The 19,743-nt window shown below is 45.4% G+C and overlaps 1 protein-coding gene across 3 annotated transcripts in view; it reads right to left on the bottom strand.

Annotated features, from left to right (window-relative positions):
• Positions 1-10,911: 10,911 nt before the first annotated feature.
• Positions 10,912-19,743, bottom strand: part of LOC139552161 (AP-3 complex subunit beta-1-like) — a 57,779-nt gene continuing 48,947 nt past the window's right edge. For all 3 annotated transcript variants that reach the window (XM_071363600.1, XM_071363601.1, XM_071363602.1), the window contains exon 27: positions 10,912-11,910. In XM_071363600.1, the coding sequence (XP_071219701.1) occupies positions 11,757-11,910 (154 nt within the window). In that variant the 3' untranslated portion in view covers positions 10,912-11,756. The remainder of the gene's footprint in view (positions 11,911-19,743) is intronic.

Here is a 19,743-nt window from a genome sequence, read left to right as displayed (position 1 = left end):
GGCAGCGATGTTTCCTCTAGTTAAGCAAAACATTTATATCCGCCACATTTCTCTCTCTCTCTCTCTCTCTCTGAGTGTGAGGGGAAACCGGGGAACTGGGCTTCGGGAGATGCACGTGCGCACAATGAGGCCCAAAATAAGACCTGAATGCGGCACGCTCTCACTGCACTTTGTTTTGCAGGGATAGGCTAGTTAGTTTGCTCTTGTTCGATGTATCCTTGTCCGTCCATGGCGGTTACAGCATGTTGATGGTAATCAGGTATAATGCTTCATTGATTAATGTTGGTTTGGATAAATGTTTAATGCTGCTGTGCCAAACAGTTTAGATTCATGCATAATGGGGGGGGGAGACACATTTTCATGACGTGTACCATTACATCATCATTACCATCGTCGTCATCATCATCGTCTGAGGAAGACGTCACCTTTAAAATCCTATCCTCTTCAACGTTAATGGCTGAGTGCCCTTATGCTGTGGGTTAAACGTCAATGACGATATGACACCCATCTCTCCATTCTCCCCCCCCTCTATCTCTCTTCTCACCCGTCCCTTTCTCGCTGTCTCCCCCTCTCTTTCTCTCCATCCCTCTCTCTCGCCATCCTTTACGGCCTCTGCATGTTTGGTTGCGCAAAACAATCTCATCAGACATTATTGATGTTACAGATGTTATAGTAATCAAATTATCGGCGCGTGAAGGGCCTCCCTGTCACCGCGGCGCCTGATGAATTACGGTAAAGGTCACAGCATGCCGCGACTTTATGGGAGCCCTCTCCGGTTTGCACAGCAACGCTCAGGTGAGCTCCTCCAGGGCCGCGCGCTGCAGACACATTTCCGTTCAGGTTAACGGTGTTTCTCACTCGGAGGGGCAGAGGCAGGCAGGGTGCCCTGAATGGCTTTTCAATGAACTTGAGCTATTTGTAGATGCAGTTTCACTGGAGAAGTCTGTTGCAATTATTCGCAGATATAGGCCTATTCCCTTTTCACAATTCGGAGGTTTAAACCAGTATGGATGAAAATAGTAGCACCGGGAGCCAACTCCTGGCTATGTAGGCCTCTTCTCCCATTAAATGGGGTTTTCCAGAGAGGCCAGTAATTTGCAGCTTCACCTGAGACCGTCGCTGTCCACTGCCTTGTGTAGCTGAACATCAGACAAGCCACCAATTCTGTCGCTGGCTGTGGTTCTGAAAGGGTAGCCTATTGAAACGTTTCAATGGAAAACAACGAATTGAACGCAACCCCGCTTGCCTTTTTTGATGATTCAATACACAAAAATGTACCACTTGGGATCTCCACCATGTGCCCACAATAAACAACTCTGAATCAAAAGTAACAAAATAACAATATTGCACGTGTAAGCCTGCAGTCGTTTCGGTTGGCTCGAGCTCTGAAGCGAACAATATTCTAAGTTGATTATGTAATTACGGTAGTAGGCCTGCTTTTAATCATCCTGTTATAGATTGCTGAATTAATTAAGGAACCTGTCATAACAGTTGTGGGTCAGAGTTTGATCTGAACCGCATTTCCCCCCCCAAGTGCTGTTTATATCACCGTCTTTTAAAATAAATGTATATAGAAAAATGTACTCTAACCATCTGAGCATTCAAGTGTCTCCTGACACTACACCTGACATTGGCTTTTGGGAAATGTGTGCCCTTTCGGAGAGACCATTCATAGAACTTGGCAATACATGGGTCTGTCTGTGGCCTATATTTAAAAAATGTTCATAATCGCTTCTCAAAATGTAATGTAGCCCAATCAAAGAAATTACCAATCGGAGATGGATTCATCGTTTTATTAAAAGGTCCGGGATCCTTGGGACGTCCCTACCCCATTGGAATTCAAATGTAAAGGGTTAGGTAAGGGTTATTGTTATGGTTATGGTTAAGGTTAGGGTAAGGGTAGGGGTTAAGGTTAGGGTTTTGAGTATTGACGTCCCAAGGATCCTTTTTAGCACAAGTCCTTATCAAAAAGGCCAGTCCTCGATTTAGGGTCCTGCTGTCTGGCTGGTGGTTATTGTCTCGGAGCGAGGGGTGGAGAGGAGGGAGGGAAGGAGACTGAGGCTTTACCGCTGTCACTCTCGACCACATTAATCCACACGCAATTAGGTGTCAGAGCGCGCGGGGCTTCTCTGTTTGATGATAGCCTTGGGCTGCGTGAGGCCCTAATCAGGAGAGTAAACTCCGCTATATTTCAATTTGGGAGAGCGCTCTTCCGCTAAGGGGGGCCCTGGCACCGCGATAAATTAAACGCCCATTTACTGCATCGCCTCATGGAGACATCCAAACTGCGCTCGGCTCCAAGCCTCGCCACCACCAAGCCCCCTAATCATAGCCTACATTTAGAGACCCAACATAAATCATACAATTGGAAACGCCATGATTAGGGATGCCATATAAACTAAACCCGATATAAACTACACTGCCTGCTGTTTCCGCTTTTCCTTGTTGTTGTTTGGAAAAGTAGATATGAAATCATTTGCAATAAAAACTAGATGAAATTGACGATTAGTAACATTTTTCAATATATGGCTACTGTTTTATTTAGGCTACAGTGGACTTATTTTCTGGTAGTCCATTTATATGTGATTTGGAAGCAGGATTTATAGGCGTGATGAGTGACAAAATGACAACTATTAAAGCGAGTAATCCCTGGTAGACTATTATGACACATCTGTCATTCACCATGTGAGACGGTCTCTACCGAAGTGCCCCGAACTCCTTTCAAATGTTAACCAGCCTGTTCCTGATCTCGTTAAAGTGTTAATTGTCTGAATATAGTCCATTTATATAATCCCCTTGGCTTCGCCGCTGCCCTTCCAAATAGGTTACTTCTAATTCTCTAAACGGAGTGGATTTGAGTGAAGTGCCGTACATAATCTCTATTCAAATATTTCCATATGACAACTGCTTACCGACCACTTCAATTAAAGGTCAGTCAATTTCTATTTGAGCCGTTCTATGGAGAGCCAGGCGGGTGCGTGGAGAGAACAATAGAACCCTTTAAAAAGCGTTTCCAAAACTGCTGATCGACTGGACCGTCCCACGAGCCGCCTCTGAGATCCTCCAAACCGCAGGCCATGGACCTCAGGGATTAAGGGGTGGATAGGGAGGGATGGAGGGGTATCACCACTGTGCTTTTTTCCCTCTCTCTCTACACAAAAGTGCCTGGCTGTGCGGTGCATGCGTGCTCATCGCGTGAAAATGAGATGCGCATTTAAATCTGAGAGCGCTAGCAAGTCCACCGCCTGTGGCCACCGCAGGAGTAGGGTACCTGCTCGCCCCGCGGGTTAATTAATTGGTCCTGAATGCGACAGAGCACGAGGAGGAGCGGCCAGCAGCAGCCAGGGTTTGATACTCTACATCTGTGGTTTCTAGAAGAATCATTCAGTCCCCCCTACACACCCCATCCCCGCGCGCGAGGGTGGATTTTAAATAGGAAATTAGCATTCAGATGAGAGCTGCATGGATGGAGGGAGGCACTGGGACGGGAGGCCTCACGCCTCTGAAAAGAGAGGGAGTAGGGAGGAGGTATATTAATGACTCTGCGCGCACTTCCGTGACATAATCTCCAGCCCCTCCATGCTAAAAATGGAGTTCTCCGCCATGGACACGCTATACAGCCTAGTCCCCTGCTGGATCGGTTCTAAGTTTTCACACAAATAGGCAATTTGTAAAACATATTCTGATCTGGCGAGATTGGTGGGTGGTTGTGCTTGGAATGGGGTTGGCACTGTTTGAGCTGGTTGTTCCCACAGGCAGTTCACTCAAGAGTGACTTCGAAATTGGACGTCTATCCATGTCCTGAGGACGTCGGTAAATGCCTTCAAAACCGGCCACTAGTGGCAACAGTGAGCGCTTTTACCATCAAGTAGGCTTGGGTTTTGCTAGGGTGTTGTGGATGGGGTGGATGATGGGCGTAATCCCATGACTCTGGATCAGAAGGTTGTATGTTGGTTTAACATTTTTTTGTGTGTTAACCTTATCACAAACCTTAACCCTTACTTTAACCATTCTGGATCAGAAGGCGGACAGCCTAGCAGTTAGAGCGTAACCGAAAGGTTAACCAAAACCTTAACCTTCTAAATTTGACATTTGGAGAAACGTGAATAAATGTCTAATTCTGCAGTGAGACTGTGAGAGCTTGTTGTGTTATAAATTATACTAGGCTAATGGTTTATTCCCAATATAATTTCTAGTAATCTTCTCACCATTCATAGAGTGACTAACTCAAAATGTCAAATGCTCTGTCATATTGACCAACATTTATCATCTTTACACACGATTAATATGGAACGAAAAATCATGTTGTCCCTCATTTCTTGTTGTGTTGTATCAATGATAGAATATAAAACAACTGAAATTTGGGTAAGAAACATGTTAGCATTTAATGCAACCCCATTTGAAGGTCCATGGATCTGACTGCATTGCTGCTTCCAGTCACGCTATGTACAGTACACAGTGTTCTCAGTTCACAAGAAAGAAAATACACACTGAATTAACATGTGCCTTACATTAACATAGACATGTGCTTCTTTAATAAAATAAGCAGCCCATTTCCTTTTTCCTTTGGTGCAAATGAAAGTATTCTGTACATTTTGTAGCCACTTTGTATTTTTCCATGCTTTTACACACACATGTATTTTGTGTTATAGATATGTGGTATTGGAATAGAGGCCGGAGGGCACACATTTAATGTGTTGTGAAATCTGTTGTGAAATGTAATGTGATGTTTCAATCGTATATAACTGCCTTAAAGGAAAACTCCACCCAAAAACTATATTTTGAAAGTTACTTATCTTGAAAACTTGATTGCTGAGAAGCAAAACATTTTGGGACCATGTCAACAATGGACTATTGAAACAAATACCAAAATATAGTTTTTGGGTGGACCCCAGGAAGAGTAGCAGATGCCTTGGCAGCAGCTAATGGGGATCCATAATAAATACAAATACACCACACACACACACAAACAAGCTCTCACAGTCTCACTTCAGAATCCAACGTTTGTCCATAAACGTACAATTTCGAAGGTTAAGTTTAGGCATTCATTCCGAATGGTTAAGGTAAGGGTTAAGGTTTGGGACAGGATTAAAACCCCAAAATAAAAACGAGTGCCTAGGACTGGGAAACCGACCCTCGGCGCCAGAGCTCGCATCTTATGCCCATCCGCCATCCCTGTCCACGACGCCCTAGCAAACCGCTGGTCTGCTTGACAGTAATAGCGATTACCGTTGCCCCTAGTGGCCGTTTTATAAAGTAATCTCCTGATAAGGAGAGAAACCTGGGAGGACATCGAATTTCACCTTGGCTCTTGAGCATGTGAGCGCACGCACACATACACACTTTGGTATCTCAGGTCAGAGCCTTAACAACCATAATTGTCTATCAATGAGTCCCCTAATTTAAAAAGCAACATGGCGGATCAACCCAAATAGATATTGCCTGGTTGTGTCTTATCTCTCCCCCTGCTATGGCTTTTAGAGTCAAGAGTGAAGAGGGAGGAAGAGGCAGATGCAAAGTGCTTGTATAGGCCGGGCAGAGTACCAGCCCTGAGCACTCCACTCCGCTTTATTGTGTAGGTGCTGTGAAATACAGGTCTTCATTAGGGGCCTGCCTGGACAGGAGAACCGCCAAGGGGCTTTTGTGAGCGTGAATCACAGAGGTTTATGTGTCTTTTGTGTCGCTAACACTCCACTACGTCAGACGGAGTCCGTTTTAGTGCAAGCCTTTATGGGCCCAAATTGCTCCTGAATAGGACAGGCAAGCACTTTAAAAGGCACTCACCTTCCTCTCACCCCTTTTAACTTATTAACTTACATTAACTCATTTTAACCTGTCAGGGGCCTCGTGCCTGAGATCCCCGCTGCTTGCAAATAAATGATGGTCGCAGTAAATAAAGTGAGTGTGTAGGTGAGGCACAAAATGTGTTTACCTCGGCTTGAATCAACACACTCAAGCTTTTTACTTCCCCATCCATGTTAATGAAGCCCGTCTCCGTTTGGACTGCGTTGATCCCTCTTTAATGCACTCCGCTGGTTTTTACAGCACAATCAAACGCTAATTAAGAACTGGGTAGGGTGGAGGGGGGGGGGGTGGGATCTTACAGAGAGCGATCATAAAGGCGTTCTGTGTTTCCATGGTGCAGTCACTTAGAGAGCAGAGAGAAGAGACACGGGCAGGAGAGAGGAGAGGGAGAACGCACCTGGCTGCATGCTGCTCCTCAAAAACCCGGGGTTTGGTAACACTTCACATGAAATTGTACTTTCTAAATGGTTTATACGCCCGTCATAAAAGGGAAAGTTGATACGCTACAATAAAATAAAATAAATTCAAATGCAACTACTTGGATTTTGTTTTTCTTCTAGATTGAACGTATAGCTCATGAGACTGGGTTGCTCTATCACTTCATGGACATTTCCATCAGTGTGTGTGTGTGCATGGGCCGCCGCGCACAAACACGTGCATGTGCACGCATTCCATCAAACCCCCCCCCCCTTCCTTATTCTTACAGAACATGTTCCTCCCCTACTCGTCTCCACACTGCAGATAGATATGTGCGAATGCAACGAAAAGTAACAGCGGGAAAATCTAAAGTAGTGAAAGCCTGAATGTGTCTTGTGGTCCTAACAAGGAGCTGATTGAACATTTCTGCGGGGGGACATGTAGTTCATTAGGCTCCACGCTTCAGAGCAGCATTTAAAATAAACTTCAGTGCAGGAAAAAAATCTAATTACAATGAAAGGAGAGACACAATAAGCAGTGAAGCATCCATTTAAGACTAATCACCACAATCACCATCCCCGGGGGTCCCCTGGTTACAGACAGAGATAGGTTTGGGGCAGAAGATTGTATTTGGTGTAGATATGTCATTTTCCACTTACCTCCAACACACAGTATTCATTACACTCTATTCTGTTATCGCGCTTCTGTTACGGTTCCACTTTACCTCACAAATGAATAAAATCAACATTTAAGTATTATGGTTTGTAAATTGTCTACGTATTGCCTAAAAGTGTGAGTTCTTGTTTGCAACTATTTCCCTTGATTTCTTATCATATTTAGGAGAAATCAAGGTGGGGACACTTGCTAAAACAAATGCAATTGAAAGAGAGGGACATTCAATGTACAGCGTCAAATACAGCTGCTGTAATAGATGGCTTGATGTACAGCTAGACTGCGTGGATGGAACGATAAGGAAACGCTTTGAAGTTGGCGAGGAAAGAAGAGCAGGAGGTCTGACTGTGAGGAAGGCGTCTGGAGAGGAGGCCCCGTTTCTGTTAGTGTACGGATGAAGATCTAAAAAGGTTAAAACATCACCTTTCGGTCCAGGTTTAGGCTTTGAAATGGCCCCATATTATACCGTATATTACTGATATACAAAGGTGCGCTAGTGCAAGCTGCTAGTGAAGGTGTCTTTGAATTGTACTGTGTGTGTGTGTGTGTGTCTGCACATGTCTCCCTGTCATCAGATGAGGAAGGCAGAGGGAGACACTGTGGTTAATTAGAAGTGCCTTCTCTGCTCAGGTCAGGCAGCCGTTTCCTTTACTGTCTGTCCGGGACCCTTCTAGCCATCCTTCTACCCATCCACTACCCCATCCCTCCATCCACCCCTCCACCCCATCCACCCCTCCCTCAATTTGGCATTAAGAAAGGTGTTTCCTTAACTGGAAGCCTCTCTTTACCTCCTTCTGCCCCCCATCCATCCATCCAGCAATAAGACAGGCGTTTCTTTTATCGGGTCCTTTCTCTTTCCACCCCCCCCCCCCCTCTCCTTCTCCCCCGTCCTCAGACACCACGAAGAGTCCATATTAACAGGCCCATCATGTCACCGCTCTGCCGCCCTGAGAGAGCACAAAATCAAGCTGTCACCACCGACCAGAGGGGAGAGGAGGGAGAGAGGGGGCCCCACTCCCCATTATAGCTGGTGCCAACCTGGGAGAAGGATCAGACACACAGGGAGAGGCTACACACGCATCCACACTGCCACTGTAGCAACGCCTACAAGCTAGACTAGCGGTTGTGTGTGTGTTCGCTTAGTTTGTCTACCTCAGTCTATATACAATTTCTTATGAGGGCTAACACTCAGTCAAAGACATTGAATACAAGACCATGAAGGCTCGGTTGAGCTATTCTCCGTGTCGTTTCCAATCCTCTAGCTACAATCACATAACTCAGCCGCTGCCTACATCAAATTAGGAAGACGACTAAACTTTGAGATAGTAGATGTGGCGCTGTTGCCGTGGTGATCACAACAAGGAGACAAACAGCCACCGACACCTGGTATAATTAGGACTCTGATTACGTTCCAGTAATCAGAGTCAGACCATGTAGCTGGTCAGATGAAAACCATTATCAACTTAACTACCGTAGTTAAGTCGCTATTCTGCTTAAATTTAGCCACTCTCCAGAAATAACTGTTCGTTTTATTGAGATGAAGAGAAATAAATCAAATGAAAATGAAAAAATGTAGAACATTAAATCACTACTTAGACTGTGTCCTGCTTGTTTGTAATAGTGTTTGTAATATGCCATTAGAGTTACAGCAGACAAAGAAGAACATGCCTTTCTCACCTACATGCACAGAAGGTATGATTATTTAAAATCGGGAAGAAGCGTCCAGAGAATCCGGTCATGCAGCCATTCTGATTAATTAAATGAACATGGGTGTGGTAGTCCACCACCTTGCTAGTTGAGTTAGCTTTATTTGGTTGTTATCACATGATAAATGACTACTCTCTTTCTCCCATATTTCATGATTTGTGTTTTAATGGGAAATACCAATCTAGTCAATGTACAGATAGATGTAAGGTCCTCTCAAACACACACACACACACACTCCATTAGTCAAACAACTCTACCACTAAGACGCTCTTTTCTACACCACACCTAATGACTGAACGCGAAGGGAAATTGTATTCACAGTACTTAAGCGGGCTTACACAGTCTTGTGACCCGCAGTCAATCCCAGTTCAAACTCAGTCGCTGACACACAGCAGATTCCTATAAGTTGCTAATAAAGTGAATTTGAACATGAGAGCATCTTAGAAACACATTCATCATAACACTGTGACTATCTTCATAGTGGGAGAAATATGGTTCAGCCTCACTGGGTCCGTGTACGAACCAACAGTCTGCCAGTGTTTGAAGAATATAGCTGATTTATAGAGCAACTCTAAAACCAACTATAAACCGACCGTGGTACTTATAGTCCTGATAGCATGCCTAATGTTCGACAGAATAGATAGAATGGGTTGTTATGTGTTCCAGCCTAATGGTCTAGTTCCATTAGGACCAACAGAGTGGTGATGGAGGTGTGTTTGTGAAGACGACGGCAGAGTGAAACACATTCGTCCCTCGCTGCCCGAGTCGGTGTGTATCAGCATCAGACCGTTCCCTCTCTAAATGTGACATAAAAACGTCACCATACCGGGGGTGTAAAAGCTCCAGATTTATATGCCAACGCGTGTGTTTGTAGCTCAGTGTGCGCTGTAAGTTACGGCTGCAGTAGGCCTTAACGGCTTGCGTCATAATGGAAGATCAAGCCTTTTTCCCACAGTTGCCAGCTACAGTAGCAGCACCCAGGGTGTCTGCCCGTGCAAGGGGAAGACGGCATTAGTGTGTGTTAGTACCGTTTATATTTTAGTGCATATGTGTGTACGTGCAGCGGGGTATACGTATGTAGAGGTGGGAATGCGGCCTGTCGTGTGTGTATCTACTGTCGAGGTGTGTGTGTATGATGTGCCATGGTGTGTGTTTGTGCTGGGAACAGCTGGCAGGGGGAATGGGTACGTAGGGAGAGGTGGTGGATGCTAGCGGTGCAGTGCTGACAGATGATCTGACAGGTGTTCTCTACAGCCCTCGGAGACACCTCGCTTATGAGCCGGAAAACACGGCCAGATGCAAACCACACACTTCGCCCATACTCAACACCTCACCCAAACCCAACGCACACTATACTCGGACCCAAAACGCAGCCAGAAACAAACCACAAATGCACACAGCACCGTAATCCGACCCAACAGACTAGAGCTGCCGCTTTCAAGGAGCGTGACGCTAATCCGAACGCTTCTAAGAAATCCCGTGACACTCTGCAGCGAACCATCAAAACAGGTAAAGCGTCAATACAGGACTAAGATCCACTCCGTCGGATGTGGCAGGGCTTGCAAACTACTACGAATTACTAAGGGAAACACAGCCGCAAGCTGCTCAGTGACGCAAGCCTACCAGAGGAGCTAAATGCCTTCTATGCTCACTTCAAAGCAAGCAACATTGAACCATGCATGTGAGCACCAGCTGTTCCGGACGACTGTGTGATCACGCTCTCAGTAGCCAATGTAAGATCTTTAAACAGGTTAACATTCAGACAGATTACCAGGATGCGTACTCAGAACATGCGTTGATCAGCTGGCAAGTGTCTTCACTGAGACTTTCAACCTGTCCCCAAGAACGGGCTCGGTACTTCTTGTATATAGTCTCGTTACTACCTCGTACCCCTGTACATTGGCTCGGTACCGGTAATTCTTGTTTATAGTCTCGTTATTGTTATTTTATTGTGTTACTATTTCTTTTTTTATATTTAGCAAATTGTACTTTTTAACTCTGCATTGTTGGGAAAGGGTTTGTAAGTAAGCATTTCACGGTAAAGTCTACACCTGTTGTATTCGGTGCATGTGACAAATACAATTTTATTTGACACTGCACACAAAGCCACAGTAACACTGCATCCTAATCCAACCCACACAGACACACCGCTGCACAATCCCAAGACACAGCCAGTAACAATGCACTCCAATGCACCGCAACCCAACCCACACACACTATAAAGTAACCCTACACACGAACACACTGCACCACAACTCTACACACCAACCCAAAGCAGACGCACAGCCATCAAGAGACAACCACTGTTCGTTCACTTAACCATTTTTAATAAATTCAGTTCATTTCACCAATAGTGATACAGACCTCAATGATTGATGAACACATTTTTGGTTACCTAAAAAACATAACTTTCTTCATTTATAAAGGCACTTCACAGGTGTTGCTCCGTTGGAAACAATATAAGGGTTTGGAATGGATGAGGCACAGTAACAGTGGAATTTTTTATATTGTCACACCAGATAGGTGGGTGAAATGTGTTTTACAGGGTCAGCCATAGTAGTACGGCGCCCTAGGAGCAAATTAGGGTTAAGGGCACATCAAATATTTTTCACCTTGTTGGCTTGGGGTATTCCAACCAGCGGCCTTTTGGTTAGTAGCCCAACGCTCTAAACGCTAGGCTACCTTCAGCTAAAAAGAAAAGCACTATCTTGTTTATATCAATGTCATACACTATATAGCATCACGGTAGTTCATTCGTCTTGGCTTTTGGCTCTTGAAACGCTTCAAATTCCAATAACAGTATTTAAATAAGGCTATAAGGAATCTAGGAGTGCTTTTCTCTAAGCAATAAAAAAAAAACGTTTCTGGAGACGATCTGAGATCTCCTTGCCTGCATGTATGTAAGTGGGTATTTGTGTGACAGAGAATGCAAGAGAGGAAGAAAAATGAAAGATCGGGAGAGAGAAAGACATTTGGATGAATGAGTTGGAGATATTTTTCTCGGTGTGTTGGAGTACTGGGGCTAGGGAGGGGCGCTCTAGGCCTGGGCCAGGGCCCATTTCAGGTGTTGGAGTACTGGGGCTAGGGAGCGGCGCTCTAGGCCTGGGCCAGGGCCCATTTCAGGTGTTGGAGTACTGGGGCTAGGGAGGGGCGCTCTAGGCCTGGGCCAGGGCCCATTTCAGGTCTCGGAGCAGCATGGGGCCCATGACACTCTTCTCTGTGTTGATGGTGATCAGGGCTGTAGACGACTCCCTCAGCTCCACCGTCACCAGCACCACAGCTCCACTACTGGCCGTCTTACCAGCAAACCTACAGGGAACAGGAGATCGGAGACTGGGTTACAACACTGACTGGAATACAGGACTGACTGGATAAAGGGTTACAGGGTAGCACGACCAAATAGATATATGAGAGAGGGTTACAGAACAGGTAACATGGCAGGGTAACAGGACAGACTAAATACATGAGAAATGGTTACAGGAATGAGTAGATACAGGGTAACATGACTGACTGGATACAAGAAAGAGAGAATTACTGAACACACATTTAGTCTTTAATCTGGGGCTAGTACTCCAAGTTCAGAGACCAAAGTAAAGGCTGAATAGCTGACCTATAACTAAACTGCATGAAATGCAAAATCAATGTGGGTGCCAGCTGCCTATGCACACAGAGCCCGTCATTAAATCCTCAACTAAGAAACATTCCAAAAAACATGACAAATCCTGCAATTACACAGCATTAGTAAGAAGGTGTGTGAGTGAGTGGGAGAAGAGAGAGAGAGAGACAGGAGAGAGAGAGAGAGACAGTCTATTATCCAGCTAACTAAAAAGCCATTAGGGAGGAGACACACCATTCTGTCAATCAAACACATTCACCCCTTTTTCCCCCAGTGAGAGTGTGTGGAATCTGAGACCAGGGTGTGGGCCCCTGAGGAACAGCCCCCACCCCTCCTTCCCCCTGGGAGAATTCTCAGCAGCCCAGTTTCCTAGGACACCAGCCCCGCAGACAGGGGACCAAAATAGGGTGCACATGGTGCCCATTGAGGGTGCTAACAAGAGCCAAGCAGGGGCCCTGACCCGGGGTGACCCAGCCCCTATTTAGGGTGACAGGCCTGGGCTGAGCCCCCTCTCTCCTGTTCCCTCTGGTCCTCTGGAGCCCCACGTGGATGACAGGCTGACACCACCCAGCCATCTGCCTCCGTTTAGCACTACATCCCTGGGACAAAGACCCCCTGCGTGCCCCTGGTTAGGCCTCACAAATAACCGTTCTTAGGACTGACAACCAGCCCACAAAGACCCTCCTTCAGGCCTGATAATACCCCAGTAAAGAGCAGAGGAGAGAGGAGCCCCTCACAGCAGATCGAGCTGGAGCAGAGCCTGTAGGCAGGACCAGGGGTCACCAGCTGTCATCGTCTCCGGGTACAGATAAACGGCACGACCACCAATTAACACACACTGTGGCACGCACACACGCACACAGTAGTGTGTCTGGCTGTGCCTCTGGGGAGCGGCTAAATTACCATCAACAGAAGAGAGGGAGTTTATCAGGCAGCTCTCACAGTCCTCTCAGACTTAATTAAAATATTAGCCACTTCAACAGGATACACACTCCACTGAAAACACCACTAATCCCTCGCCCATCTTGCCCCTGCCCCTCTTGCCCCTCCCTCCCTCTCCACTCTTTTCTCTTATTGTTAAATATTAAGTATTAGCCAAAAAGTGTGATGTAAGTTCAGCAGTTGTATAGGCCTCAATATGTAATTTTGCCAAATGTGTTATTTATCACAGGACATCACATGTAATTGCACAAACGAGCGTTTTTAAAAGTCCTACCTAGCCACGGTGTCCTGTGCTTTAGCCTCTTTCCATGCCAGCAGCCTGAGGTGTGTGTGTGTGGTGTGTGTGTGTGGTCCCTGTGGCTTTGTTAATGGGTTTAGGATATAAATCTATCATTAACACTAACACTGCCCCGAGGCTGCTCTTTGAGGCTGCTCTCTCTCTCTCTCTGGAGACACTGGTTGGAACACTGCAGCCCAGGGAAGACTGTGTTGGATTTGTCACTGGATGGTGTGTACTTCTAAGAGAGTTTGGTTTGTGTGTGTGTGTGTGTGTTCTCTGTACAGGTCAGTTTGGTAGTGGTGGACAAATACTTGATCCATTAGTTCTGTGCTGAAGGCCTCAGGGCAGGATGCTGCCTGGTTCTGATTTCACACTCACACACACGACTAGAGGAGAAAAATCATAACGGGGCACACACAGTGGAGACCCGAGGAGCATCCATTTACAAACCAGACGTGACCCAACTCTTTACTTACACACACAACCACAGAGAGAGCGATCAGCGGGGGTGATAGTGGTCTAAACCAGGTCATTGGTATGCCCGTGCTCTCTTCAGGCAGGCGTGTGTGGGTCTAAACACGGGATTAATTGCAGCGTATGAAAAGAAAATCATAACCCCTGGACTTAGAGGGGAGATTGGCATCGATCGCCAGGCTGCCGCTAAGCATCACTCTCCAATTATCTGTGTTTCTCCTCAGTGGAAAGAGCCTCACCCTGTTGCCATCTGCCTCCCCTGCACCTCCATCCCTCCATTCTCCTCCGCCTGCAAAACACTAAGTGGGCTTCACCTTTACATTCAACCTTAGGCTGGGTCAGGAAGAACAAGGTTCAGTCTGCCACCCACCACAACCAACTGGCTCTGAGATACTTAACAATTATGCCTGGTTGGATTTATATAGAGCTCTTGCAAGTGCTCAAAGCGCTTTGCATTTTGTGGATATATTCAACCCCCCAAAAAACATATGGTGTTTTGACTGGTTAGTTAGTGGTCAAACAGAAATCTCCTATCTTAATCCTGTGGTCAGACAGACCGCGGCTGCCTGGTGGACTAAACTAGGCCCTGCCTGGTTAAAACCATTAACGGGGCAATGTGCTCCCAGCCACCCCACACTCTGTCCTGACTGAGCGTAGCTGGGATTCACTGGCCACGTGATCCGACGAGTGTCCAATACCAAGTGTCCTTCAGCAGGGTGGTCAGTTCAGATCAGCTACAGCCAGACTCCTACTGTTATTAGAGAGCAGGACACTTCACAGGACACTGCCAATAAGGTCACTGACTGACCACACCACGGGCCATTATGGACACACCACTAGATGGAGGGAGGGAGATGAGGGGAAAAAGAAAAGGGAGAGAAAGTAGTGTCCACTTCACAAGGACAGATGTGTTAACTAATGCAGAGCTAGGGTTGGGGAGAGAGAGAGTACTCACACATACATTTTTATTGGTTATGTTCATAAATAACCATTGCTACCACTGTTTTCAGGGGTTCACAGCAAAGCTGTGAATACCTATTGTTATTTTCTGCTGAATTTATTTTCTTTACACGGTCAAATAACTAATATGCCACAAAGAAAAGTAGAGGCCATAAGCAATTTGGTCAAAAAGAATGGCACCGATTGGCCTACAGGGGGAGCTGTTATAACAAGCCTCACTTAAACCCTCATATCCGTCACATCGTTTGACCTAGACTTAACTTTGTATGTAGGGGTCTTTCCTCATGCTGAACGAACTTGCCTCAAGGACCCATAAGGTCTGCCAGGATGGAGGAAAATCTATCTTGGACATTTTTGAAAACCTTTGGAAAAACGACTCATGAACCATAGGTCCAAATAACACAAATTTGGTATGTAGGCCCGTGGTACGTCTCTTAACTTCGAGATAAGCTAAGGTATTGATTAACCAGGAAATCCTTTGTAAATCCCCTCCACAATGTTCTATCAACTTGAAACTTTTTAAGGTCATCAATACATTATGATAAGTTTGGCAATGATACCTTTAAAAAAAATGAAGGAAACTATGAACAATTCACTGTTTAGACTATGTAACATTAATGCTTAAAATAATCATAAAACATTTCTCATTGACTGAAAGTCAGATTCACTCCAAATTTGGTATTTTGACTCAATGCATTCAAAGATGCATTCAATAAATCGCAAAACATTCAAAGATGGTCACACTATACCTGCAGATGCATATTAGCCATATGCTAAAATATACAAAAATCCTTATTCATGAACCATAGGTCCAAAATGACAGCAAAATTGTCTTAAACGTAGTTTGAGAAAAGCTAAGGGATTGGTCAAAAGATGGCTGAATTACTGACAAATAAAAATAGAATTTTTACACGTCCAGTAAATTAATCCACTCCAGTGGCCTATCAACTTGAAATCACTATAATGAACCACACCGAATTTGGTATTGACGTAAGACAAGGAAACTATTAACGACTCATTCTTTGCATCTGTAACGCTAATGCTCAAAATAACCTTCTCCTCGTGAACCGCACGTCAGACTCACTCCAGATTTTGGATTTAGAGACTCATTTCATCAGTCTTTAAAAGGGATACTTCGGGATTTTGGCAGTGAGGCCCTTTATCTACTTCCCCAGAGTCAGATGAACACCATCTCTGTGTCTAGTATAAAAAGGAAGTTCGAGGCGGTTTCGCGAGCCGATGCGAACTAGCATTAGCGCAATGACGACGTCTACGGGTATCTGCTAGCCTGCAGATGCCCATAGACATGCTAGCAGATGCCCATAGACATGCTAGCAGATACACTACATGACCAAAAGTATTGGGACACCTGCTTGTTGAACATCTCACTCCAAAATCATGGGCATTCAATCAAATGTATTAATAAGCCCTTTTAACATCAGCAGATGCCAAAGTTCTATACAGAAACCCAGCCATAAACCCCAAGCAATGCAGATGTAGAAGAACAGTGGCTAGGAAAAACTCCTTAGAAAGGCAGGAACCTAGGTAGAAACCTAGAGAGGAACCAGGCTCTGAGGGGTGGGCCAGTCCTCTTCTGGCTGTGCCGGGTGGAGATAGCACATGGCCATTAAGGCCAGATTGTTCTTCAAGATGTTTAAAAGTTCATAGAAGACCAGCAGGGCCATTCAGAGGTCAAGACAGGAGGTGCGAGAGAGAGAGAGTCAAAAACAGCAGGTCAGGGACAAGGTAGCATGTCCGATGAACAGGTCAGGGTTCCAGTAAATATGAAGTTGGTCACCCCTTTGTCACTATAATAGCATCCACTCTTCTGGGAAGACTTTCCACTAGCTATTGGAAAATTGCTGCAGGGACTTGCTTCCATTCAGCCACAAGAGCATTAGTGAGGTTGGGCACTGATGTAGGAAAATTAGGCCTGGCTCACAGTCAGCATTCCAATTCATCCCAAAGTTGTTTGATGGGGTTGAGGTCAGGGCTCTTCGCAGGCCAGTCAAGTTCTTCCACACTGTTTGGACCTCTCTTTGTGCACGGGGGCATTGTCATGCTGAAACAGGAAAGGGCCTTCCCCAAACTGTTGCCACAAAGTTGGAAGCACAGAATCGTTTAGAATGTCATTGTATGCTGTAGTGTTAAGATTTCCCTTCACTGGAACTAAGGGACCTAACCCAAACCATTAAAAACAGCCCCAGACCATTATTCCTCCAAACGTTACAGTTGGCACTATGTATTGGGGCAGGTAGCTTTATCCTGGCATCTGCCAAACCCAGATTTGTCCATCAGATGGTGAAGCGTGATTAATCACGCCAGAGAACGTGTTTCCACTGCTCCAATGGCGTCAAGCTTTACACCACTCCAGCCGACGCTTGGCATTGTGCCTGGTGATCTTAGGCTTGTGTGCGGCTGCTTGGCCATGGAAACCCATTTCATAAAGCTCCCGACAAACAGTTCTTGTGCCGATTTTACTTCCAGAGGCAGTTTGGAACTTGGTAGTGAGTGTTGCAACTGAGGACAGACGATTTTTAACGCGCTACACGCTTCAGGCGTCCCGTTCTGTGAGCTTATCTGGCCTACCACTTCGCAGCTGAGCCGTTGTTGCTCCTAGACGTTTCCATTTCACAATAACAGCACTTACAGTTGACCAGGGCAGCTCAAGCAGAGCAGAAATTTGACAAACTGACTTGTTGGAAAGGTGGCATCCTATGATGGTGCCACGTTGAAAGTCACTGCGCTCTTCAGTTCGGCCATTCTATTACCAATTGTCTACGGAGATCGCATGGCTGTATGCTAAATTTTATACACCTGTCAGCAACGGGTGTGATTGAAATAAACGAATCCACTAATTTGAAGGGGTGTCCACATACTTTTGTCTATATAGTGTACCCATAGACTTCCAGTCATTGCGCTAACACTAGTTAGCAATTGCGCTAGTTACCAACTTCCTTCAAACTGCACGCATAGACATAAAACATGGTATCCATTCTCATTGCCAAAATCCCATAGTATCCCTTAAATGGTTTAGATCATTTTTTTTGATGCGGCATTCAAATATGGCTGCACTGTACCTATAGATTTAGCATATAGACTCAATGAATTAGCCTCTAAAAGAACTTGAGAATCATTAGTTGCCGCATTTTAAAAAACGGCCACAAGAACTGAACCAACGGACATGGGGCCATGAAATTTGGTATGTAAACGTCCTTAGAAGCTGTGCGAATAGAAAAGTCTCCGCAACCTTAGATTGGCACTAGTGGCATAATATATTCACACCCTTTAAGAAATGAACCATAATGTGTGCTATTCTCACCTTGTTGCCTCTGGACAAATTGCCTTGAGAAATTCTGGAGAATCCCAATTGCCTTAACTAAAGGGTGTGGTGTATACACTTACCTGTTGTGCATTTCAATTTGCACATCACAATCAATACAATTCCTAAACCTTACCCAATTCACGGTAACACAGGTAACTACATGACGGACACGCTCAAATGCACAAGCAGTCAAGAACAAAACTGTTAAAAGAATTCTAAATTCACAAATCATATTCAAAACATATTTGGTACGTAGATCTCTAATGAGTTTATTTTATTAAAGTCCCATAATTCAAAGATGACCGCAATACAGTGGCTTTGTAAAGTATTCAGACCCCTTCACTTTGTCCACTGTTACAGCCTTATTCTAAAATGGATTAAATAGTCCCCCCCCCAATCAATCTACACACAATACCTCATAATGACAATGCAAAAACAAGTTTTAGACATTTTTGCAAATGTTAAATATTTAAAATAAAAAACCTGATAACATTTACGTAAGTATTCAGACCCTTTACTCAGTAGTTTGTTGAAGCACCTTTGGCAGCGATTACAGCCTTGAGTCTTCTTGGGTATGACTCTACAAGCTTGGCACACCTGTATTTGGAGAGTTTCTCCCATTCTTCTCTGCAGATCCTCTCGAGCTCTGTCAGGTTGGATGGAGAGCGTCGCTGCACAGCTTTTTTCAGGTCTCTCCAAAGATGTTCAATCGGGTTCAAGTCCGGGTTCTGGCTGGGCCACTAAAGGACATTGAGGCTTGTCCCGATGCCACTCCTGCGTTGTCTTGCCTGTGTGCTTAGGGTCGATGTTCTGTTGGAAGGTGAACCTTCGATCCAGTCTGAGATTTTGGGTTCTCTATCTTTGGGATCTCTACTTTGCTCCATTCAGCTTTTCCTCAATCCTGATTAGTGTCCCAGTCCCTGCTACTGAAAAACATCCCCACAGCATGATGCTGCCACCACCATGCTTCACCGTACTGAACCTGGTGCCATGTTTCCTCCAGACGTGAAGCTTGGCATTCAGGCCAAAGAGTTCAATCTTGGTTTCATCAGACCAATCTTGTTTCTCATGGTCTGAGTCCTTTTGGTGCCTTTTGGCAAACTTCAAGCGGGCCGTCATGTGCCTTTTACTAAGGAGTGGCTTCGGATTAACCACTACCATAAAGGCCTGATTGGTGGAGTGCTGCAGAGATGGTTGTCCTTCTGGAAGGTTCTCCTATCTCCACAGAGGAACTATGGAGCTCTGTCAGAGTGACCATCGGGTTCTTGGTCACCTCCCTGACCAAGGCCCTTCTCCCCCGATTTCTCAGTTTGTCCGGGCAGCCAGCTCTAGGAAGAGTCTTTGTGGTTCCAAACCGCTTCCAATTAAGAATGATGGAGGCCACTATGTTCTTGGGGACCTTCAATGCTGCAGAAATGTTTTGGTACCCTTCCCCAGATCCGTGCCGACACAATCTTGTCTCGGAGCTCTACAGATAATTCCTTCGACCTCATGACTTGGTTTTTGCTCTGACAACTTTGGGACCTTATATAGACAGGTGTGTGC

This window comes from Salvelinus alpinus, chromosome 24 (assembly GCF_045679555.1).
Source record: "Salvelinus alpinus chromosome 24, SLU_Salpinus.1, whole genome shotgun sequence".
Lineage (NCBI taxonomy): Eukaryota > Metazoa > Chordata > Actinopteri > Salmoniformes > Salmonidae > Salvelinus > Salvelinus alpinus.
This window is presented reverse-complemented; position numbering and strand designations above follow the sequence as displayed.